Genomic DNA, 22,193 nt, shown 5'->3' with positions numbered 1-22,193 from the left:
AAGCTCCCTCTGCACTTGAATACAGCCTGTTTGTCCATACAATGTTTAGGCTGGAAGAACACTTTTGGCCATATAGTGTACACAGGAATTAGAAGCTGAAGGTTTGGGTCACAAGTGTTCTACACAAGCACAGCACAAAACAGTCTTGACTCCATGAGGAAAGTCTTAGTTCAGCCAGATCAGAGAGAAAGGAAAAAGGTAGGAAATACCTGCTTAGGTCCCCAACGAGGGGTACAATAGTAAAACCACAGGGAGCTGTCCTAGGAAGTATTGGTCTCACCACTGCAGACAGACAATTATTAGATTCTGTGCCAGAACCACAGATGCATTAAGCTTGCGCTTGACACAAGCTAAGAGAAGGAGGGAAAGAAAGGGAAGATAGTTTTAATCTACCTTCTACTCTCAGGATGCTGGGGCTGAATTACCAGGATAATAGAGCATTTCCAGGGGTTCTTTAAATTATACCAGCTGGAAACAGCTCCTAAGAACCGCACCACCAGCTGAGAATAAACTGGAGCATTGTGCCCTCTGGCTGTCACTCCCAACGATAGCGACAGGTAGCAGGTGGAAGCGATCAAGGACCTCGCCTCCTATTTAGGATTCAGAGTAGCAGCCGTGTTAGTCTCTAAGGTGCCACAAGTACTCCTGTTCCTATTTAGGAATCATTCAAGTGACAGGCAGATTTTTCCTCCCTTCTTCCTTTTCTCCTTCGGTAGATTTTTCTTCTTTCAAAAGTTGATTTGGACTTATAATTTCTTATTGTTCCTGAGACCAGGATGTGCTTTTTCCTATTTAATGCACTGGGCTCCCAACTGCGACTGACAGGAAGAAGTAAATCCAATTCAAGAGAAACTGCTTTCCAGATTTCCTTCTCCTTGCAATATTATCCACTGTCTCCTATTTTTTACTCCTGGGGGAATTCTGCATCATTGCACACATGCAGAAGGCGTGTCCCTTCCAGAGGTTTTTTTTTTCCAGAATACAGATTCTGCTGGAGAGGTGTTGCTATTACACCTTTTTCCCACCAGGGGCTGCTGTGGCACCAAAAGAGAGGGAAGTCAGCTAGCAGAGAAGATGCGTTCCTCACAGCAGGGCCAGGTGATGAAGCATGGGATGGACAGAGTGGGGCACACAGGGCTGCTGGGGGTGGAAGGGGGGAAGAGACGGACAGACTGGGGCACAGGCTCAGGAGCTAGTGGGGTGATAGCATTGAGCCAGGGGCTGAAATGGGAGGGGGGGGCTGCAGGAACACATACCCCTGTTCCCATATTTCCCTGACTGAATGGGAGAGGTGAGGGGTCAGACAGGGTCTGCATGGGGGAGGCTTCCCAACTCCCTAACAATCCTTCCCCTCCTATCCACCCCACCATCCCCAAAAAATACCAATCTTGTTCCATACTTCTCCCACTCATCCAACAACCCTCCAGATTCACCCTCAGGCTCCTTCCCAACAATTACTTTCCCCTCCCTCAGCTCCTCCGTTATCCCTGGCCGCCCCAAACCTTTGCTCTGATTTGGAGGTAAATACATTTCTGTATTGTAGTGTAAATGAATTACTCAACGTTCTGTATTAATATGCCTAGTAAGGAATCTATTTGTCCTGAATATTTTTTTTTCTGTATTGTTAGAAATACTTGCTGACAGGTATTTTGAAATAGATTACCAAAATAATTGAAACTGGTGTGATTGTTTTGTTGAATTTTGACAAAATTCAGAATTTTGCTGAATTTTAAAATATTGCGTGCAGAATTTTTTTGGCACAGAATTCCCCCAGAATTAATTTTTCCATGCAATACCTTGGCAAGATACACTGAAGCAGCACCATCTGCACTGAAGGAGGAAGTGCTGTGTCTGGATATAGGTTCTGTCTCTGACAAAGATTCTGATTTTAATCAAGCCATTTTATGGTATCTCATGTGAAAAAGGAGAAACAGACAATTCAGAAGTGGACCATAGAAAACCCTACCACAGACAGCTCATATTACAAATCTTAGTTGATCAAAATACATTTACATCTTCTCCTCCATTTAACTACTAACTCATGGTTTCAACATTCTTTATTTCTTCTGCAGCAGTTGCCAGATCTAGAAGAATGCTGTGACTGCGGTTTATTGCATCTTCAAGCCTTGCAGAGTAAATAGAACCCAGAACTCAGGATATGTTAAGTAGAAGAATTGATTTTTTAGTTATTTTCTTTAAGTGAATTTATTTCTAATGTTCAGGTCTACATAAACTTCTAATAATCTGTAATTTTCTTCATTAAAATTAAAGTTCCACAGTTCAAACCACCAATAACTAACTAACCAACCAGAAACATAAGTTCACTGAGTTTTTGTAGCAGAAGAATCCTGAATTAGATAAAGAAAATATGAACATTTTAGGAAATATGATAGAGTATTTACATACCTTTAAGTCAGGGATATTGAACTTTGAATTGGTGGATAGATTATTATTTTTTGTAGTTGCAGCATGTAGTTTCTCCCATGTCTGTTGACATGTTTTCTCCCCAGGAGCAGAAATAAGCCAGAACTCTGTCATTTTTGTCACTTTACACTTAATATTTCTGAAGATAGAGGCGAGACACTAGGGGAAAAAAGGATCTATACTTAGCCACAGATTAGTGTCCCTCAAAGTAGTAACTTTAAAAAAAGTCTACAGTGTTCTCAGAATATAGTTCAACACACTGCAAAAAGACTGCTAAAATACCCATAATGTTGTTACTTTTTTCCCCCCATGACTTGCCAATTTACTTTTAAAATTACCAGCCCTGCAAACTCAACCTAGAAACTGCAAGTTAAGTTGGGTTCTTTCAACTATATAAATTCTCCAACAGGACATAATTTACAAGTCTACTGAAGATGCACAAGCGACAACAGAATTCAGCTCAACCCCCCATAGCCATATTTACTCTGCAGTGCCAATATAAAGAAGGATTTTTTTTTTAAAAGCCCAGACAGCAAGCAAATACATCTGAATATATAAGGAGAGCAAATTGGCTCATAAAGGTGGTGTACATTTTATCTGACCACTTTTTAGAGTAGAATCACACTTGAAGAGCTATTGCTTGCCAATGAAGTAATTTTTTGACATTTACTGCTCTGAAGTTAAGAGGATTTTCCAAGTGGATAACATGAAAAGGGAATTTGTTACACATAATCTAATAGTCCTGAATCTCTGATCTCATCATGGTACTTTACAAAACTATACACATAATAGACAGTTGTTCATTACAACAATGCAAGTACTGAAAGAAAATTACAGTGAGACAAGTAAACTTTTCAAAAAAGATCAAAGAGGAAGTATTTAGGCACTGTTCTAGACATGAAAAAACAGAACCAAGCCTATTGAGGGTTACTGAACTTTTTGAATTAGTAAATGAATTAAAAAAAAAAAAATCAAGGCTAACCCATCATTAAGTGTACTTCGTTCATTTGAGAATTATGATTTAGTTCGGTTAATTCCTAATATTTTTTCTATAGTATATTTTGAAAAGTTGTGAAGTTTTAATGAGACCTCACTAAAGCACTTGAAATCTTTGCTGAGAAAGGGGGCCAGATCTTTAAGAATCAAAGTGTAGGGGTTAGCAAAGCTCTACTGTACTTTAAAACACATGTATCCCCTTGACTGTATGGCTTCCAAATTAATGCAAGTCTCTTCCAATTAGAAGATAAACAGGATGAGGCTTATATTACTAAACTTTGTCTGTCCACACAGATGATATCCTCAAATTACAACTGCCAGTTTATTTCCTCCCTTTATAATATGCCCTTTCACCACCACCAAGATGCCTCTTGTAAAGGAAGCTACTTAATGCAATAACAGAATGTGGCACATGACTGCAAATATTTTATGCCCATGAGTGTGAAATGTCTATGCAGGGGAAGGAGGGTGTGTAATTTTTTGGTACATAAAGCCTAGACATCTACATGAAAAAATGCTAGCTATATTATCTCACATCATTTGACTTCCATAGAATTTGATCTGCTGAATGTCCCATGTTTCTGGAGAAAATGAGACTTACGTCCTTCCCTTCTCATGACTTAGAAGCATTCTTTCCCTTGATATATGACAAAAATCCAGTGGCACCTTTCCAGGTGCAACACTAGACTCCTCCTCTACTACCCTTACGCTTAGCCCTGGTTTACCGGGGGGGGAGGGGAGAAAAGAGAGGAAAATCGATCTAAGTTACGCAACTTCAGCTATGTGAATAACGTAGCTGAAGTCGACGTACTTAGATCAACTTACCGTGGTGTCTTCACCGCAATGAGTCAACTGCTGCTGCTCCCCTATCGACTCTGCCTGCATCTCTCGCGCAGAGGGCTCATGGGTCAATTTATCACATCTAGACTAGACGCAATAAATCGATCCCCACTGGATTGATCGCTGCCTGCCAATCCGGTGAGTAGCGTAGACATACCCTAAGTTTCTATATACACACTTACAAAGCAAAGTATTGATGTTGCTTGGTGCATGCGTTGTGGGTTCCCTACTCCAGCTACCTTTTACATCATTTGTATGTTTTCAGATTAAAATAGTGGCAGAATGGCTTTGATTTATTGTATAGCACTCAAGCCTTTTTACAGCTAACATTTGCTCACAATCTCTCCTGAGTGGAAACTCCCAATCAGCTTTTGGTTCTGCCACTGCATGAGATGGAGGGAGCTCCACTCTTCCTCTGCCTCCTAACCCTATCCACAGGAAAACACAAGAGTTCAGTTTAGAGACAAACATCCTGACATCTGAAATGCTAAAGTCACTTGTGTTATTTTTCCATTTGCCACACTTAGGGTTTGACTAGAATTCGAAAGTACTAAAACTTATTTTTAAAATGGACTTTGTGGGAAGATGGAGGAACTAAAAAACAGGCCTCACTGCAGAATGAGGAAGTAGTTCTTCTGAGAGCAGAACAGTGTAAGCAAATATCCTAGCAAAACCAAATCTGACTCATTCACTCCAGTAAGTGGAACATTACATGTTTCCACTTAGATCTGAAAGGTTCCTCGTGCATGTGTTATAAAGTATTTCCAAAAAGATGTCTCAGATATGATCAGTCAAGAGAACAGCTATATTTTCAGGGTGACATGGCCTCACATTCTTTGCATTACAGATAATGATGTTGTGAAAGGTAGCTTCTCTGAACAGAACATGCAGTAATCATTAATAAATTCTTTTAAATGCTTAAAACTTTTTTCTAAAGAAACAGTAAACACAGACTGACTTCAAAATGTCAAGTTTTAGGAATTTTTACAGATAGTACAGAATACCTTTGAAAACTATTTTAACATACCAACATTTAGTCTATACCTTTTTACGCCATAAACTATTGAATAGAAGGACTTGAAACAAATCTTTAATTCAGCTGGTGCAATAAAAACTACAGGAGGCTGCCTTGTAGCCTTATATTGTTATATTCAATTCCTCTTTCTGATGGCCAAGATTAGTTTTGACTTACACTATGTTTACACTAAAAACACTACAGTGGTACAACTGCAGCTGTGCCACTGTAATATTTTACTATAGATATTTACTATAGCAATAGAAGGGGGTCTTCCATCACTGTTGTAAAATCCAGCTCCCCCAGGGGCAGTAGCTAGGCTAATGGAAGAATTCTTCTATCAACCTAGCATCATCTACACTAGGGTGTAGGTTGGCTTAACTACATCTCTCAGGGTTGTGAATTTTCCACACCCCTGAGCGACACTGCTGAGTCGACCTCACTTTCTAGTGTAGTTCAGCCCTAATAATACTTTCATAACTAGTAAGAGAAAAAGGATGTGGCTACGTCAGTTGCTCAAATCAGGATCCTAACAAACAACTCTTTCATTTCCTTGTAGACTGCAGTAACAGTTGCATTTAAACTGTCACCACTCAGGGTTTGAAAAATTAACTTGCCACCTTGCCCTGTGAAGGAAGCTTTCCCAGGGAAAGCCCATCAACATCTGCATTTTTAAAAATAGTTTGTTTCTAGTCCTTTGATAGTAAGATATCCTTTCAAACATGGAATGTAAGCCAATGCAGTGCTGTCATCTGAAATGTGCATACAGAGCTCCAGTGCCTCTGCTACTGCTCAAAGCAGACCCAAGCTGCGGTAGAGTGAAAACTGGTAATTCAGAATATTGTAGGCAACAATGAGAGTGAAAAGAATCTGATCAGTTTTATTCTACCACTACTGCTTGGGAAATCATGGAGCTATGCACTGGGAAGCAGACTGAGGGTTTGTCTTCACATACAGCAGCACAGGTGCACTTTAAGTGAAGACACTACTACACCAATGGTAGAGCTTCTCCTGTTGGTGTAGTTAATCCACCTCCCTGAGAGGTGATAGCTATGTTGATGGTAGAAGCTGTCTACATGAGGAGGTTAGGTCAGTATAACTATGTCACTCAGGGGTGTGAAAAATCCACACACGTGATTTAGTTATACCGATATAGGTCTATAATGTAGACCTGGCCTGAAAAACAAAGGCTGGCGGAGGGGTTGAGTAGTAGAGAAATACTCCATCACTATCCTCAGAGAAGACCCACACACGTTCATTAGCAGCCAAGTGTGTTTACCCTAGTCAGGGAATATAAATCAAGCATTCCTTCTCTTTTTCAGTAGCCAGAAGAGAACAGCACCACTTCAAGTTTCTCAGGCACCTATTAGCTGGAGGTTTATATGAAACTGAAGCCCTCAAGCAGGGTAGGAATTCCAGTACCCTTCCATTTCTCATCAGTTGCAAGAAGAGGCTGGCTTCTTACCTGGGAATTGCCCCACACAGTTCCATCAGCCTTTGACTAGTAGTATAGCTATTGTATACATCATATAAAGATATGCAATAATCTATTTTAGGAAAGAAAATATGGCAGAACAAAAGGAGGAGATATGAGTTTTAAATAAAAATGAGGAGTCCGGTGGCACCTTAAAGGCTACAGATTTATTTGGGCATAAGCTTTCATGGGTAAAAAACTCACTTCTTCAGATCCATGCATCCAATGGACTCCTCATTATTTTTGTGGATACAGACTAACACAGCTACCCCGCGGATACTGAGTTTTGAGTGACTTTTTCTTCAAAATACATCAATAGAGTTGCAATTAAACAGTAAGCCACTGTTTTGTTCCTTTAAATTGCATGGGACTGTTGGCTCAGATACATCTCCCGCCACTGCAAACTGTTAGATTTTGTCTTTAGGCTAATACATGTTGGGTAATTTTGAAGTCCTGGCATCACAAATAGTCTCCGCTGATATTAGTCCAAGCATTGTGATAGCTGAGACTAATATCTGTCAGTTTCTAGGGAAAGTGGTCTCAAATATGGGCGCAAATATAGATATATGATTTTGCAGACAATTACTTTTAAATACTGGAAAACAATTATATAAACAATTACCAACTTTCATCCATGTAAACAAAACCAGAATCATCAGTCTTTTACACCAATGTTGGCAGCAGTCATAACAAAGATTAGTACAATCCTGATTTCAAATGCTAGCACATAGTATTTCAAAGATACTTGTAAATTTTGCTGCTAATACAACAGAGTAGAATGAAAAAAAGTGCAAGCAGTCACACAGAAAAAAGAAAACTGGACAGCTTACGAATTAGCAAAAGAAGCAGAGTATATAAATCAAAGTTCCTTGCAGACTTATTACCCCTAATTTCTTATTCTGACAGTTTTAAATTCTATAGTACAATAACTGAGCTCTTATTTTCCTGTCCAATGAACTGGCCAATTCTATCAAAAAAGTCTGAAAAACCCCTCTTCATTTAATTACATAGTAACAAGTAGTTAGACATAAATTCAGCTGTTCAGATTTAGTGTTGCAAGTCAGAGAAAAAAATAAGCCCTTTTACAGAAAGGCCAAATTCCTTACTGTATCCTGTTTAGAGTCATAGAATTCATATTTTAAAATCTTGCTTCAGAAATACTTTGACTGTAAATATAAGTTGCCTACAAGGACAGTCAACTTTTTTTCCTGCAAAGAAGTTTACCCAATGCTGTCAAAAAAACACCTAAGATTAAAACTACTACAATTGAAATAAATAGGTTTATACACTGCACGATAACACCCAGAGACTTCAGGCAAGATTGGGTCCCACTGTGCGAGGTACTATGCAAATAAATATAAGGACACCGTCCCTGATCTGTAGAATCTGCAATCTAAGAGGGTGCAATGATTACTACATTTTTATTGCAAGTCATTTTCAAGTTGTGTCAGATTAAGGTTCGAAGTATAATTTACAAGTATTACAAGAAACTACTGCAACAATATTCAAAAACTCAACAAAACTGAAGACAATAAGAGCAGCTTAATTGTACATTTTAAAAGTGCCTCTCAAAAGTTTTCAGAGCATGTTTCTAACAACTGAAAGATTAGAAAAAGATCTGTCAAAATAGTTTGCATTCCACATCTGACAGCTCTTTGTGTCCCAAGTTTGACTCAGTTTCCCTTATTTGTGAGGTTTCACAACAACTGGGGCTTGGCAGGTGAACAACTTTGAGGAGAAAGAACTGACAGGGCAGTAGGGGCCAAGTGTTGTACTGAAGACTACTTTTATTTTCACTCATTTTAAGAAAAGCCGATTATGTTATGAAAGACTGTCAAAGGACCATAGTATTTGAATCCCCTTGGGTAATATTCTTTATAGAATTTGGGGTCCAATGAACACTGGTACTGCTAGCGATTTCTCCGCATTGCAATTATTTCTGATATACATTCATAAGAAATCAGAGGCATCCATATTATGTAATGGAATTCTGCCTGCAATAGGGAAATACATCAATTTCTTCCAAGTCATTGATTTCACAGTGAAATAAATTAATTATAACAATTTGGTAGATATAGACTTAAGCAACAAGCCAAATAAAAGGCAAATTTTCTCATTTTCTAGTATAGTTGACACAGAGTAAATAACTCTGAAGTTTCTACTTGCTTGTGGAAAACTAGACACCACTATTAATTTTGAAAAATAGATACCAAATATAGTAGATGCACATACTTCGGTCAAGTTGTTTGATTCCGCCGAAGGCTGATTTTTTCCCGTTGATGTTGTCATTTTGTTTCAAGACATTCTGTTACATTGAATGAGCAGAAACAATGTCCTGAATCCTGTTGCATATGAGCAGACTCAAGTGCTTAGGCAGAGACCCAGTGAAATCATTAACGGCAACCCCTCCACAATATATTGCAGGAGTGGGACATAGTGAAATGCCACTATGAAAAATTAATCAACTTTTACAAGAAGGTTTGGGAAACTAAGGCTACGTCTATACTTGATACCTTACAGCAACGTAGCTGTACCACAGCAGCTGCACCACTGTAAGATTTCCCACGTAACCACTCTATGGCGACAGGAGAGAGCTCTCATGTCGACATAATTAAAACCACCCTCAAGATGGCGGTAGCTATGTCAGCGGGAGAACGTCTCTTGCTGACATAGTACAGTCCACACCAGCACTGCTGTCAGTGTAACTTATATCACTCAGGGGGCTGCACCCAGGAGCGACATAAATTATACGAACAAAAGTGCAAGTGTAGACATAACCTAGAGCGTCACTGCTAAAAACAAGATGGAACAGATTGTTTAGCATAAATAGTCATCACATATTTCAAGGGACCATTCAAGAGGCCCATTGACAATCCCTCCAGTCATAGGGAAGAAAAGTGAGGGGGAAGATGGATTGTTAGTGGGTTCCAGATTGTTGTAATAAGCCATAAATCCAGTGTTTCTATTCAGTCCATGATTTTTAGTGTCTAGCCAAGTTATGAATTTAAGCTCCCAGGCTCATCTTTTGAAGGCGTGCTTAGGTTTCCTTTCAGGATGAGGACTGATAGGTAAGATATAGAGTGATCTATAGATGCAACAATACAGCTGTGCCGCAGTAAGGTCCATAGTTAGATATAGTCTTCGTTTCCCAGACCTGAAGAAAAGCTCTGTGTAAACTCAAAAGCTAGTCTCTCTCACCAGCAGAAGTTAGTCCAATAAAAAGATATTACCTCACCCACCTTGTCTCTCTAATATCCTTGGACCAACACAGCTACAACATTGCATAAAGTATTATTAGTCATTTAATGTTAAAGGGCATAGGATGCTGCAGGCTTGTAGATTATTAGTTACATGATTGATCAACTGAAGTCTTATATTTCACATAGATCATTTTGCTCCAATTATTTTACAAGAAAATAGGATGTTTTAGCTGGTCTTCATGTGGAAAATTTTAAAAATCTTTCCACTATCAGAATACAGGATACTGGGCTACATGGACCACTAGTCAGACTCAGTGGGGCTACTCTTATAAAATGATGCATCATTTAACACTTCAGTACTACCAATTGAGAATGTCTATTCTTGTTTATAATAAAAAGGCTCAGTAGAGTTTTAATGGAATACATTTACAACTTAGTTTTCATTTTAGTGTCATTGATTAAGCAGCACATTACACTGAATTTTCCTTCATACTCCTTTATAAACATGCCTGTAAGGGGATTTCAAGATAAGACTTAGGATATTAGCAACTGCTAAACTACAAAAGCTGTCACAGAAATACACGTTTCCTGGTTTTCAAAATACAAGTTTATATATAATATATACACCTAAAAATTATATTAACTCTGACTGAACTAATAGGAAAAAAAGCTATTTTTGGCATCACAATAATTGGATTCTGAAATATGCTTAAAACAACTAGAATAGGTACAAGCGGTGGAACTTAACATACAAGACCTCTTAGGCCTTGTCTACACTACGAGAGTAGTTCGATTTTACTTAAATCGAATATTTGGAATCGATATTGCAAAGTCGAACGTGTGTGTCCACACTAAGGACAGTAATTCGACTTTGTGAGTCCACACTAACGGGGAAAGCGTCGACATTGGAAGCGGTGCACTGAGGGCAGCTATCCCACAGTTCCCGGAGTCCCCGCCGCCCATTGGAATTCTGGGTGGAGCCGCAAATGCCTTCTGGGTAAAAAAAAAAGGGGCCAGGGTGCTTTTGGGTAACTGTCGTCATCCGTCCATCACTCCCGCCCTCCCTCCCTCCCTGAAAGCGCCGGCGGGAAATCATTTCGCGCACTTTTCCAGTCATTGACAGCGCGGACGCCACAGCACTGTGAGCATGGAGCCCGCTGCAACCATCGCTGCAGTTGTGGCCGCTCTCAACGCCTCGCAGCTTATCATACAGGTTGCCCTGAGGCAGATGCAGAAAAGTCAGGCGAGGAGGCTACGTCAACGCGGTGATGGCCTGAAGTCTGAGAGTAGCACAGACCTCTCAGAAAGCAGGGGACCCAGCGCCGAGGACATCACGGTGGCAATGGGTCATGTTGATGCTGTGAAACGGCGATTCTGGGCACGGGAAACAAGCACTGAGTGGTGGGACCGCATAGTGCTGCAGGTCTGGGATGAATCACAGTGGCTGCGAAACTTCCGCATGCGGAAGGGAACTTTCCTTGAACTTTGTGAGTTGCTGTCCCCTGCCCTGAAGCGCAATGACACCCGGATGCGAGCAGCCCTGACTGTCCAGAAGCGAGTGGCCATAGCCCTCTGGAAGCTTGCAACGCCTGACAGCTACCGGTCAGTCGCGAGCCAGTTTGGGGTGGGCAAATCTACCGTGGGGGTTGTTGTGATGCAAGTAGCCAAGGCAATCGTTGATGTACTGCTGCCAAAGGTAGTGACCCTGGGAAACTTGGAGGCGATCATAGATGGCTTCGCAGCGATGGGATTCCCAAACTGCAGTGGGGCCATAGATGGAACTCACATCCCTATCCTGGCACCGGACCACCAGGCCAGCCAGTACATTAACAGAAAGGGCTACTTTTCCATGGTGCTGCAAGCACTGGTGGACCACAGGGGACGTTTTACCAACATCAATGTCGGATGGCCGGGCAAGGTTCATGACGCTCGTGTTTTCAGGAACTCTGGTCTGTTTAGACGGCTGCAGCAAGGTATTTACTTCCCGGACCACAAAATAACTGTTGGGGATGTGGAGATGCCTATAGTGATCCTCGGGGACCCAGCCTACCCGCTAATGCCCTGGCTCATGAAGCCCTATACAGGTGCCCTGGACACTGAAAAAGAACTCTTCAACTACCGGCTGAGCAAGTGCAGAATGGTGGTGGAGTGTGCTTTTGGACGTCTCAAGGGGAGATGGAGAAGCTTGCTGACTCGCTGTGATCTCAGCGAAACCAATATCCCCATTGTTATAGCAGCTTGCTGTGTGCTCCACAATCTCTGTGAGAGCAAGGGGGAGACCTTTATGGCGGGGTGGGAGGTTGAGGAAATTAGCCTGGCTGCTGATTACTCACAGCCAGACAGCCGGGCGATTAGAAGAGACCAGCGGGAAGCGCTGTGCATCCGGGAGGCTTTGAAAGCAAAGTTCCTGAGTGAGCAGGGTAACCTGTGACTTTCTAATTTTGTGTACAGGGAAGCCTTCACCCCACTTCCAACACACGTTTCAAAATAAAAATAGTTCTACTTTGTTAAAGCACACCGTTTTCTTTAATACTGTTTTCGCGGGAATTTTTTAAAACTGGGACGCAGACTGTGGTGCGGAGCAGGTGTAGTGTAGTCGCGCGAATGCAGCTTCTCAACTCAAGGACTGACAGGCTCCGCTGCGGTGGGATGGTTCTTTCAACGGAGCCTGTCACCCCTCCTGATACGGACTGTGTGTATGGGGGGTCTATGTGAGTTTGTGGCGGGGGGGGGACGGTTACAGATCCCCTGCTGTGTGGCTCTGTGATCCTGCCTAAGGACCGCCGCTTAAGATCTCTAACTGCCCTCCCCTGACACAAAGTCACAGAGCAACCCACCCCCCACCACATAACATGAAAAGAACCTCCCAGACTAACCAGGGTAAGTAGTCACTGCATCACTGCACTATGTATGTGCCCTGCTGCTGTGCCTGCCCCCGACTATGTACCCTGCCAAAGGTGACTGTCCTGTCCAATTACCAACCCCCTTTTCCCCCCCCCTCCAAAAGAACATGATGGAAACAGTAGTTAACAGAAACATATTTTTTATTATCAACTACACATGGGACTGGGAAGTGAAACTTGGACGGGGGCTTGTGTCAGGCGGGAAGGAAAGAACTTGTCAAACTTTGGGGAATGAGAGCCTTCTGCTGCTCGAGCTCTCTGCAGGGGTGGAGTGAGAGTTAGCAGGGACTCTGCCGCCTCTCCTTCTGTGCACTTTGGGTGAAGGGAGTATGGGACTTGGTGGCGGGGGAGGGCGGTTAGAGATGGACTGCAGCGGGGCTCTGTCCTCCTGCCTCCGTTCCTGCAGAACATCCACAAGGCGCCGGAGCGTGTCCGTTTGCTCCCTCAGTAGTCCAAGCAGGGTTTGAGTCGCCTGCTGGTCTTCCTGACGCCACCTCTCCTCCCGATCCATGTTGGCTTGGTGCATTTGGGACAAGTTCTCCCGCCACTGGGTCTGCTGTGCTGCCTGGGCTCGGGAGCAGGCTATAAGCTCTGAGAACATGTCCTCCCGTGTCCTCTTCTTCTTATGCCTAATCCTCCCTAGCCTCTGGGAGTGTGATGACAGGCTAGGTTGTGAGACAGTCGCAGATGGGGCTGTGGGAATGGGAAAAAGGGAGTGAATTCCTCAGAAAGATAAATGTAGTTGTGAACAAAGAACATAGTCTTTCTCTGTGAACAGGACCATGCACAGCACCTATCACATGCGCACTCAGCACAAGGTCGAATTCTCGGCCTTCGCATTCAGTGTCTGGGGTTTTGCAGAGCACTTTTGAGAACCCTGTCAGGACAACGGAATTGCTCTTGCACGCAGACATGGTAAGCCGTAGATTCGTGGCAGCTTAAAACTTTAATATTAGCAATGGCCTCATTTCACATTGAAATCAATGTCGGTCCCTGCTGCCAGCAATCCGGCAAGCAGGAAGTCTGCTCCTGTCCCACACCCTCGCGGCTGTCCCCGGGAACGATCCCTTTCGGCTGACCCTCTCCCGCCTCCACCGCGTGGCTGCAAACCAGCGGTTACAGTTCTGTAAAGGAACGGTAAAGCAGTCCCAACACTAACATTCCCCTACCTCATTCAAAGCAGGTCATCATGAGCGACATCACCCTCATGAGGATCTCTGAGAGCGACAGACAGAGAATGCTCCGGGAAAGCCTTCAAAGACCAGGGCCGTATGCCGCCATGCTGTGCCAAGCAATGATTCCGGAGTACTTGCTAGTCTCGTGGCGCGGCAACGTGTCCTACTACGGAGGACCCAATAAGGCCGCTCTCCCCAAGAACCTAATGCAGCGGATTTCAAATTACCTGCAGGAGAGCTTCCTTGAGATGTCCCAGGAGGATTTCTGCTCCATCCCCGGACATATAGACCGCATCTTACTGTAGCTGCAGTAGCAGGGACTAAACAGTAGAGCGGCTTGGGCAGGACAATCATGCAAAACCGGACATTGCTAGATTTTTTTCAAATAGTTGCACTGCCCATGACTGAACCGTTAAGTTAATCAAACTAATCATGAGAAACCCATTTTTTAAATTGTTAATAATCATGTTCTGTTACAAATAAATGTTTAGATGTTTACAACACTTACTGGATGATCCTTCACCAGATTCTGTGTCCGGGGTAACGGCTGGGGAGGGTTGATAGGGGATCTCTGTAAGGGTGATGAAGAGATCCTGGCTGTCGGGGAAATCAGCGTTGTGAGCGCTGTCGACTGCCTCGTCCTCCTCATCTCCTTCCTCATCTTCCCCGTCCGGTAACATGTGCGAGGATCCGGCCGTGGACACTATCCCATCCTCAGAGTCCACAGTCAGTGGTGGGGTAGTGGTGGCGGCCGCACCGAGGATGGAATGCAGTGCCTCGTAGAAACGGGATGTCTGGGGATGGGATCCGGAGCGTCCGTTTGCCTCTTTGGTCTTCTGGTAGCCTTGCCTCAGCTCCTTGATTTTCACGCGGCACTGCGTTACATCCCGGCTGTATCCTCTCTCTGCCATGTCTTTAGAGATCTTCTCATAGATCTTTGCATTCCGTCTTTTGGATCGCAGCTCGGAAAGCACGGACTCATCGCCCCACACAGCGATGAGATCCAAGACTTCCCGATCAGTCCATGCTGGGGCCCTCTTTCTATTCTGAGATTGCACTGCCATCAGTGCTGGAGAGCTCTGCATCGTTGCCAGTGCTGCTGAGCTCGCCACGATGTCCAGACAGGAAATGAGATTCAAACTGGCCAGACAGGAAAAGGAATTCAAATTCAAATTTTCCCGGGGCTTTTCCTGTGTGGCAGTTCAGAACATCCGAGCTCTTACTGCTGTCCAGAGCGTCAACAGAGTGGTGCACTGTGGGATAGCTCCTGGAGCTATTAGCGTCGATTTCCATCCACACCTAGCCTAATTCGACATGGCCATGTCGAATTTAGCGCTACTCCCCTCGTCGGGGAGGAGTACAGAAGTCGAATTAAAGAGACCTCTATGTCGAACTAAATACCTTCGCGGTGTGGACGGGTGCAGGGTTAATTCGATGTAACGGCGCTAACTTCGACATAAACGCCTAGTGTAGACCAGGCCTAAGAAACATGGAAGTTAAGCCTCAAAGGATTTTTCATCAGGTGATGTTTACTAATGTTTTGGAACATGCCTGCTGCCACATCTATATAGCTCTTTCTTCATTACTATGCATATTTTCATGAAAGCACTCATGCGGTATCAAGTTAAGAACAGACAGTAAGGAAGATGCATGTCCGTAGAGCCAGATTTCATGCAATATGCCATGGATAAGCACAAGCATCCCTAAACAGAAGTTAGAAAGTTCACTGGTAGACTGGTGAGTGTAACTATAATAATGCCAAAACAGGATCTTAATTAGTATGCATTTTATATTGCATTTTCCTAGAGTGATTCAGAGTTTTTTTACATTCAGCTCTCATCTTTACTAAGGTTACTGCAAGGTTTCCAATACCTCAGAGTGGAACTGTGTTGTGTATATTTCTTCATTATTGTCTCCAAAAATCCCTTCTGGTATGTATTGCTTTGCTATTACTGTCCCTACATTTCATAAAGGGAAGTCTACCATAGCAAGGGAGTGATATTTGTACTGGGAAGAATTTGAGGAAATGTAAGCTTTGTACAAACACACTGGGGGGAAAAGAACACATTTACTTTATACATCATAAGACTGTATCACAAGAAGTAGACTACAGTGCTCCATTTGACTGAGCATTCAGGGCCAATCACTACAGGATCTCAATTATTTCCAGGTTTTCACAAAAACTTCACTTAAATTTACAAGACATGCTAAAGTTTTTATCTTCAACCCTTGACAACTCAGATCAGACGAAGTCTGAGTCCTTGAACCAGTTGCTAAAAGCAGCAATTTTCAGCATATAACCCTGCACACATACAGCTTCTGCATTTACAGCTGACTGACTCAGGAAGGATAGATGGGGTCCTGTAATGATCCTTGATAACTGAAACCTTTGGTGGCCTAGAGCCTAGGAGAGACTGTTATTATCTGACTAAACAAAATTTGAAGAGAGATGTTAAGTGTTTCATTAAACAATAAAATACTTTAGGACCAGAAATCACTAATTCTAGAGCTTGATTTCCCATGGGCCCCATAGAGCCCAAGTTTACTGACCAGAAGGCCTCTTTACACAGCTTTGGAGAGTGGGGTTGTTTTTTGCACTTTAGCAACTAGGGCAAAGCTTTTTTGATTTAACATTGGGTCAATTATGTGTTAGCCAACATAGTTTTTAAAAGGATGCATAAGAAAAGAAGAGATACATTGGCAGCACACACCCTGCACCTAATTTCAGCATCAGCCTCAACCCCTATTCAGCGGGAGGCCAGAGCTACCCGGTGGAGTCTCTTTTCCCCACCGCCCCCAATCCACTGAGTGAGAGGCCAGAGACCAGGCCCGCCCTGGGGAGTCTCTCTGTTACCCCTCCCGCAATCCAATGAGTGAGGGGCCGGGCCGGGCCCGCCCGGGCATGTCTCATGCGCTGAGGGGTGACCCGCTCCCAGCCCTGACACCGCAGTGGCCCTCTCTCGAGGGGACCTGTTAGCTCCGTTCACCCGGGCCGAGTCTCACCCCCCCACACACCGGGCTGGGCCCTTCCACGCTACTGCTGCTTAGGGACCGCGTATCCCCGCGCTCTCCGCACTCACCGGTGTCCCCGGAGCGGCCGGGCATGCGCAGGGAGGGAGACAGGGGACGGGACGGATCCCGCTGGCGCGCCCGGTGGATATTTACCCGTCACTGCTCCATCCCCCGTGACACCAGCGCCCGCCACCCCCAGCAGCAGACAGCGAGTCACGTGAGGTGCCAGTCAGCTGATCCCTGCGGTAGCTTCACCCAGGGGAACCGGAAGAGGAAGGGGCGGGGCGCAGACCGGAAAGGGCTGTTGATTGGTGGGCTGGAGGGAGAGTGGGCGGGGAAGAGGTGAGGAGCTGAGAAGGGTAGAGAGCGCGGAATGTGAAAGCGGGGAGATGGCGGGGGCGGGGCTGATGCCCGCGCGGGGAGGCAGCTCAGTACAGTCGCTCATAGGGGCCGAGCAGCACCATCAGCAGCGACCTGGGCCGCGGGTGTTGTGAGGGGCGCCGCCCTCTCCAGGTATCGCTGTGGAGCGGCCTGCCCGAGGGGGGAGAGACAGTCTGGGCCGCTGTGAGCCTTCCAGTGAGGTATTAGGGGCTGGTTCGTCCCCCCGCAAGGAGGCTCGGTGAGTTGTCCACGCTTTCCCCCCCTTCCCCCCCGCCGACAGGGCACCTCATGCGACAGTCTCATCTCATCCCCGTCCTTGCAGAAAGGCTTGAAGTAGATGGGCAGGACACGGTGAGAGCTTGCATGAAACACGCGCCCTTGGGTCCACAACTAGCCCTTCTATCTATAGAGGAAGGCGCTCAGTCACCAGAGCAGTCACGTCTGCCCTTTCCTCCCTACTAAATCCAGTAACGATCTTCTTGGAGACATAAAAAAAACAATAGATTAAAGAAAAGAAAGAGGCCTGACAAAGGTAAGGAAAGGCCCCATGAAGGGGCCCTTCAAATCAAATGGACAATTAGGATTATTTATAGCTCTAGTATAGCCTGCATATAAGAAACTAAACTGAATAAAATATAGAGACAAAAAGAGGTCCAATAAACGATTTTAGTTCACCCACCTTGTCTCTCTAATATCCTGAGACTGACACAGCTACAACTGCACTGAATAAAATAGTCAGTTGCTGACAGGTTCTATGCCCTGGGTGTTTGGCCTGAAGTTAGTGGTCAGTTACATGTGTGGAAAAAATTATCAGTCCTACAAAACAAGGCTTAAAATCCCAACTAATGAGCTTTGAGTGGAACAAGTACAAATGCAGTACACTGGGTGGGAGCGTGTAGTCTGCCCTCTATTATTTGCTGTTCACTTGGTTTTGTGAGATAGCAAGACTTTTAAATTTACAACATCCTTTAAGTGTAGAGTATTTTGTGCTTTAGCATTTTAAGACTCTCCCAACTCTGATTTTTTTTTTTAAAGGATTGGGGGGAGGGGAGTGGATTTTGCTTTATAACAATTACCCTTTCAGCCTGTTAATTTTGCCTTGCTCAAAGTGTTTCAATACTATGAACATGGCATGAGCATGGCATAGAAGTTAGATAGATTTATTGTCCCTTTAACCTGTCTGTTGTGCCTATTCCAGAGTCCTTTAAAGAGCTACTGCAGTAGCAAGAAGAGAAAATAGGGAGCCTTAGCTCATGGTTTCCTTGTTTTGCTGGTCTAAAGGGGGACCTTTTATTCTTAGAGTGTCGTATTAATTTAAAAAAAAAAAAAGAGGAAAAAAGCACTCCTCCAAGATAATCTCCAGATCTAGACACATCATAAACATGATCATCAGACTAGAGGAGAATTTAATGAATAGAGCTGGCTGAAAATTTGCTGTTGAAAAAATTGTAACAGGAAATACTTTGACAGCAAAAAATTTTTGGAAAAAAATGAGAACAAACCAATCCCCCCCCCCCCCCCCCCACCCAACCCACAGAATGTTAGTTGAAGTTTTTCATTAAAATAACCCAACAGTTGCCATTTCAAAAATGTTCGAAGTTTTTAAATTTTTGGTAGGATGAAAAAGAGCCATTTATCTCACTGTCACCTCATCCCCTTTTGGCCAGTGCAGGAAAACAAGTCAAAGAAAAAATGGATATTTTAACCATTAAAACCAATTTTTAAAATTGTGATTTTTTTCTAATAAACTACAAGTGTTTAAACAAAATGAATTACCTGAAATATTTTTTTTTTCAACCGGCTGTAACAGCAAACATAAAAATAATTCCCCTAACCTGGATAGATTATTACCTCATCCAGTCAGATCAGCACTTGGGCTCCAAGCTCAAAAATCCACTGTCTGCCCTTATAAGATTATGGGTCAAGCTAAATTCTAGAGCATTCTTGAGGAAACCTATCCAAACAGTGGGCCAAAGATGCCTTGTTTACACTTGGAAAATAGATCATGCTAAATGTCATATACTGTTTTGTTCTTACTAGACAATTATATTAATGTTTAAAAAAATGTGTGGTTGTGGTTTTAACTACAATTGACTAAAGCTTTTTAAAAGCAACTTTGTCTTTCTACACTAGGAACTAAATCTTGGTTAACATCCTATATAATGTTAGAAAACATGTTTTAGTATTTTTCTTGTGTAGATATAGGGTTCATAATGTTGGGAAATTTAATGATAATACACTGAGCAAAGCCACTAATACACTCTTAGCAACAGAGGGTCCTGTGGCACCTTTGAGACTAACAGTATTTAGGTGCCACAGGATCCTCTGTTGCTTTTTACAGATTCAGACTAACACAGTTACCCCTCTGGTAACTAATACACACTTGTGCCTAAATGTACCCTCCCCATGCTGGTTCTCTGATGACCTGCAGTGAATTTCCTTCTCTCCCACTTCATTCAAGTGCTGGTGATAGGCAGAAGATTAAGTCTGCCACAGCTGTAGACTAGTAGACTTCAGAAACTAAGAGCTCATTTTTCTGCCGTGCCATTGTAACTGCTAAGGCAGGACTAGATGAACTTTTCCAAACTGTGAATCATTCCATTGATCTGTATTGTCTCCACATTATCCCAGAAGCCAGTACTTCATATTGACAGTTCTTCCACAATCTGTTTCACAGAGACGATGACCTGAATCCAGGATGCTGATTCCAGCCAACAGGAACAGTTTGCAGAACCAAAACCCACCCTCCCCCCCCCCCTCCCTTTTTAATTTTCACCTGGGCACAAGGTAGGGCAGCAACTGTAGCTGAAATCAGTATAGTGGGGCAAAGCAGCCCCTTGCATCTGCAGGATAGGAGAGGCATAAATGTGGTGTAAAGCCAGTATTGGTTCCACCATCTCAGTTCCAGTGCATGGATGAATACAACCCAATGACTCTCACAGGAAGTCCTGCCCTTGATGTTCACACTCTTAAATACTTACAAATCTACCATCCTGTGGTTTTTTAGGCAAGGTAAAAATATAAAAATCTTTATCTGTTTCTTGATACAGTAAGTCAGTTCCTCCAACCCCTTGATCATTTTGTTGCTTTCTGCCTCTCCTCCAGTTTATTAAGATATTTCTGGAATTGAGATGCCTAGACCTGTTTATAATTAATACTCTAAGAATGGTCTTGCTGGTGCAATTTTACTATGCAGTGGGATCTTATTCCATAGGCAAAGATTTTAAGTGTATATAATTGTTTCTATCATATAAAAACCAAGTTGTGAGTCCTATCAAGCCCAATACCATCCTAAAAATGAATATTTTCTCTTTTCTAAGAGCTTGTCTATGTTAAAAATGCATGAGTCACATTTTTATGGTTGAGTTATTAACCCTTGATCAGTTAGGTTTCCAGTAAAAAATCTAATAAAACTTAGCAGCAGGATCAGGTGCTGCTATAAACAGTCTCTTGACGACATGGCACAATACACCATATATCAACACAAACTATCAGATGCAAGCCATTACATGTCTTGTTTATGGAACAAGATTAGATACGCTTTACATGACCCATAGCTCCAAGCTATCGGGCGGAAACCCAGTATTCACCTTTATAAATACACCCATCAGTTAGCAAATGATACAATATGGGAGGTACTTAGGGAGGAATAACAAGTTTGCCTAACCTGTATGCAAGATGGATTTGATTGAAATCATTAGTCAGGAAGACTCGATTTAATCATGGATTTCTACATAAAAGTGTATTCTTGTTGGTTGTTATAACCTTAGTACATATTCTTCACAACTCAGAGATAAATGTAGATTTCATTTTTAGAAGGTACACCCTATACATTTTTAAAGTGATTTATTTTGAAAACTTTTCAGATTAGTTTTCCAGCTATATCAGAAAATGAATGATTGTTTGGTTATTTCATTTACCAAAGGTAATTGAAGCAAATATTTATGAAGTCATTGGGAGGTGAACTATCTCTAATTCAACAGGTTAATCATTAATATTTGGAGGATTTTCTTGCCATGCTGTAATGGGAGGAGAACGTCACCAGACAGACATTAAATTTTTTATTTAACTAAAACAACAATGTTATGTAGTCTGGATTTTTTTTCTTCAACAGCAAACATATAATATTTTAACAAAACAAGCATATGAATTTTTGAATTTAGTTAAACATTCACGTTTTTTAAATCAGATTTGGTTTTGTTAAAATGGTTTTTAACTAAAATAGTTAAATGAAACATTTAAAAAAAAAAAAAACCCCACAAAAATTAAATTGACTATGTCAGCCAGGTCAACATGAGAAACTTCAAATATTGGCTTCTGCAGCTAATTCAGTCGTCTTCACCTTCATTTTCCTGTTTGTTCATAATCTGGAAAAGAAAAACAAGCTTTCCTGCTTTTTCAGGTCCCAAACGATTCCTCAATTTGGAATGAATTAGTCCAAAGGAAGAAAGTATTCTTTCTACACCAACAGAAGAAGCTACTGCTGTTAATAGTGAGATTATCACTTCAACAGTCTCTGAATCCAAGTGCCTACGTGACTCCCACCTGTTCACTGGTGTGACTTTCTTTAAAACATCATCAGCAAACATAAAGTTCTTGAATGGTTCACCCTTAACTCTGAAATTTATTATAATTGGCATTATGGAGGGATGATGGCAATGGCATGGACATCCAGCAAACTTCTCCTCTTCAGCAGTTAAGGTTTGACCCTGGTACCGAATATTGAGAATATTTGCAAGAAAATGAACTGGAGATAGAGCTTGTCCCATACGA

At 42.7% G+C, this 22,193-nt stretch overlaps 1 protein-coding gene across 2 annotated transcripts in view; it reads right to left on the bottom strand.

Moving 5' to 3' along the window:
- ATP6V1C1 (ATPase H+ transporting V1 subunit C1) overlaps nt 1-17,302 on the bottom strand; it is a 45,736-nt gene extending 28,434 nt beyond the window's left edge. Inside the window, exons 1-2 of one of the 2 annotated variants that reach the window (XM_034763424.1) lie at nt 17,193-17,302; nt 2,407-2,583 (exon numbers count right to left, since the gene is read on the bottom strand). In XM_034763424.1, coding sequence (XP_034619315.1) covers nt 2,407-2,538 — 132 coding nt within the window. In that variant the 5' untranslated portion in view covers nt 2,539-2,583; nt 17,193-17,302. Of the gene's footprint in view, nt 1-2,406; nt 2,584-17,107 lie in introns of both variants that reach the window. The other variant, XM_034763422.1, reaches the window with a different exon arrangement.
- Nucleotides 17,303-22,193: the final 4,891 nt, after the last annotated feature.

The sequence above is a fragment of the Trachemys scripta genome, chromosome 2, assembly GCF_013100865.1.
Source record: "Trachemys scripta elegans isolate TJP31775 chromosome 2, CAS_Tse_1.0, whole genome shotgun sequence".
Taxonomy (NCBI): Eukaryota; Metazoa; Chordata; order Testudines; family Emydidae; genus Trachemys; species Trachemys scripta.
The sequence above is the reverse complement of the archived record's forward strand: the minus strand, read 5'-3'. Positions and strand labels throughout refer to the sequence as shown.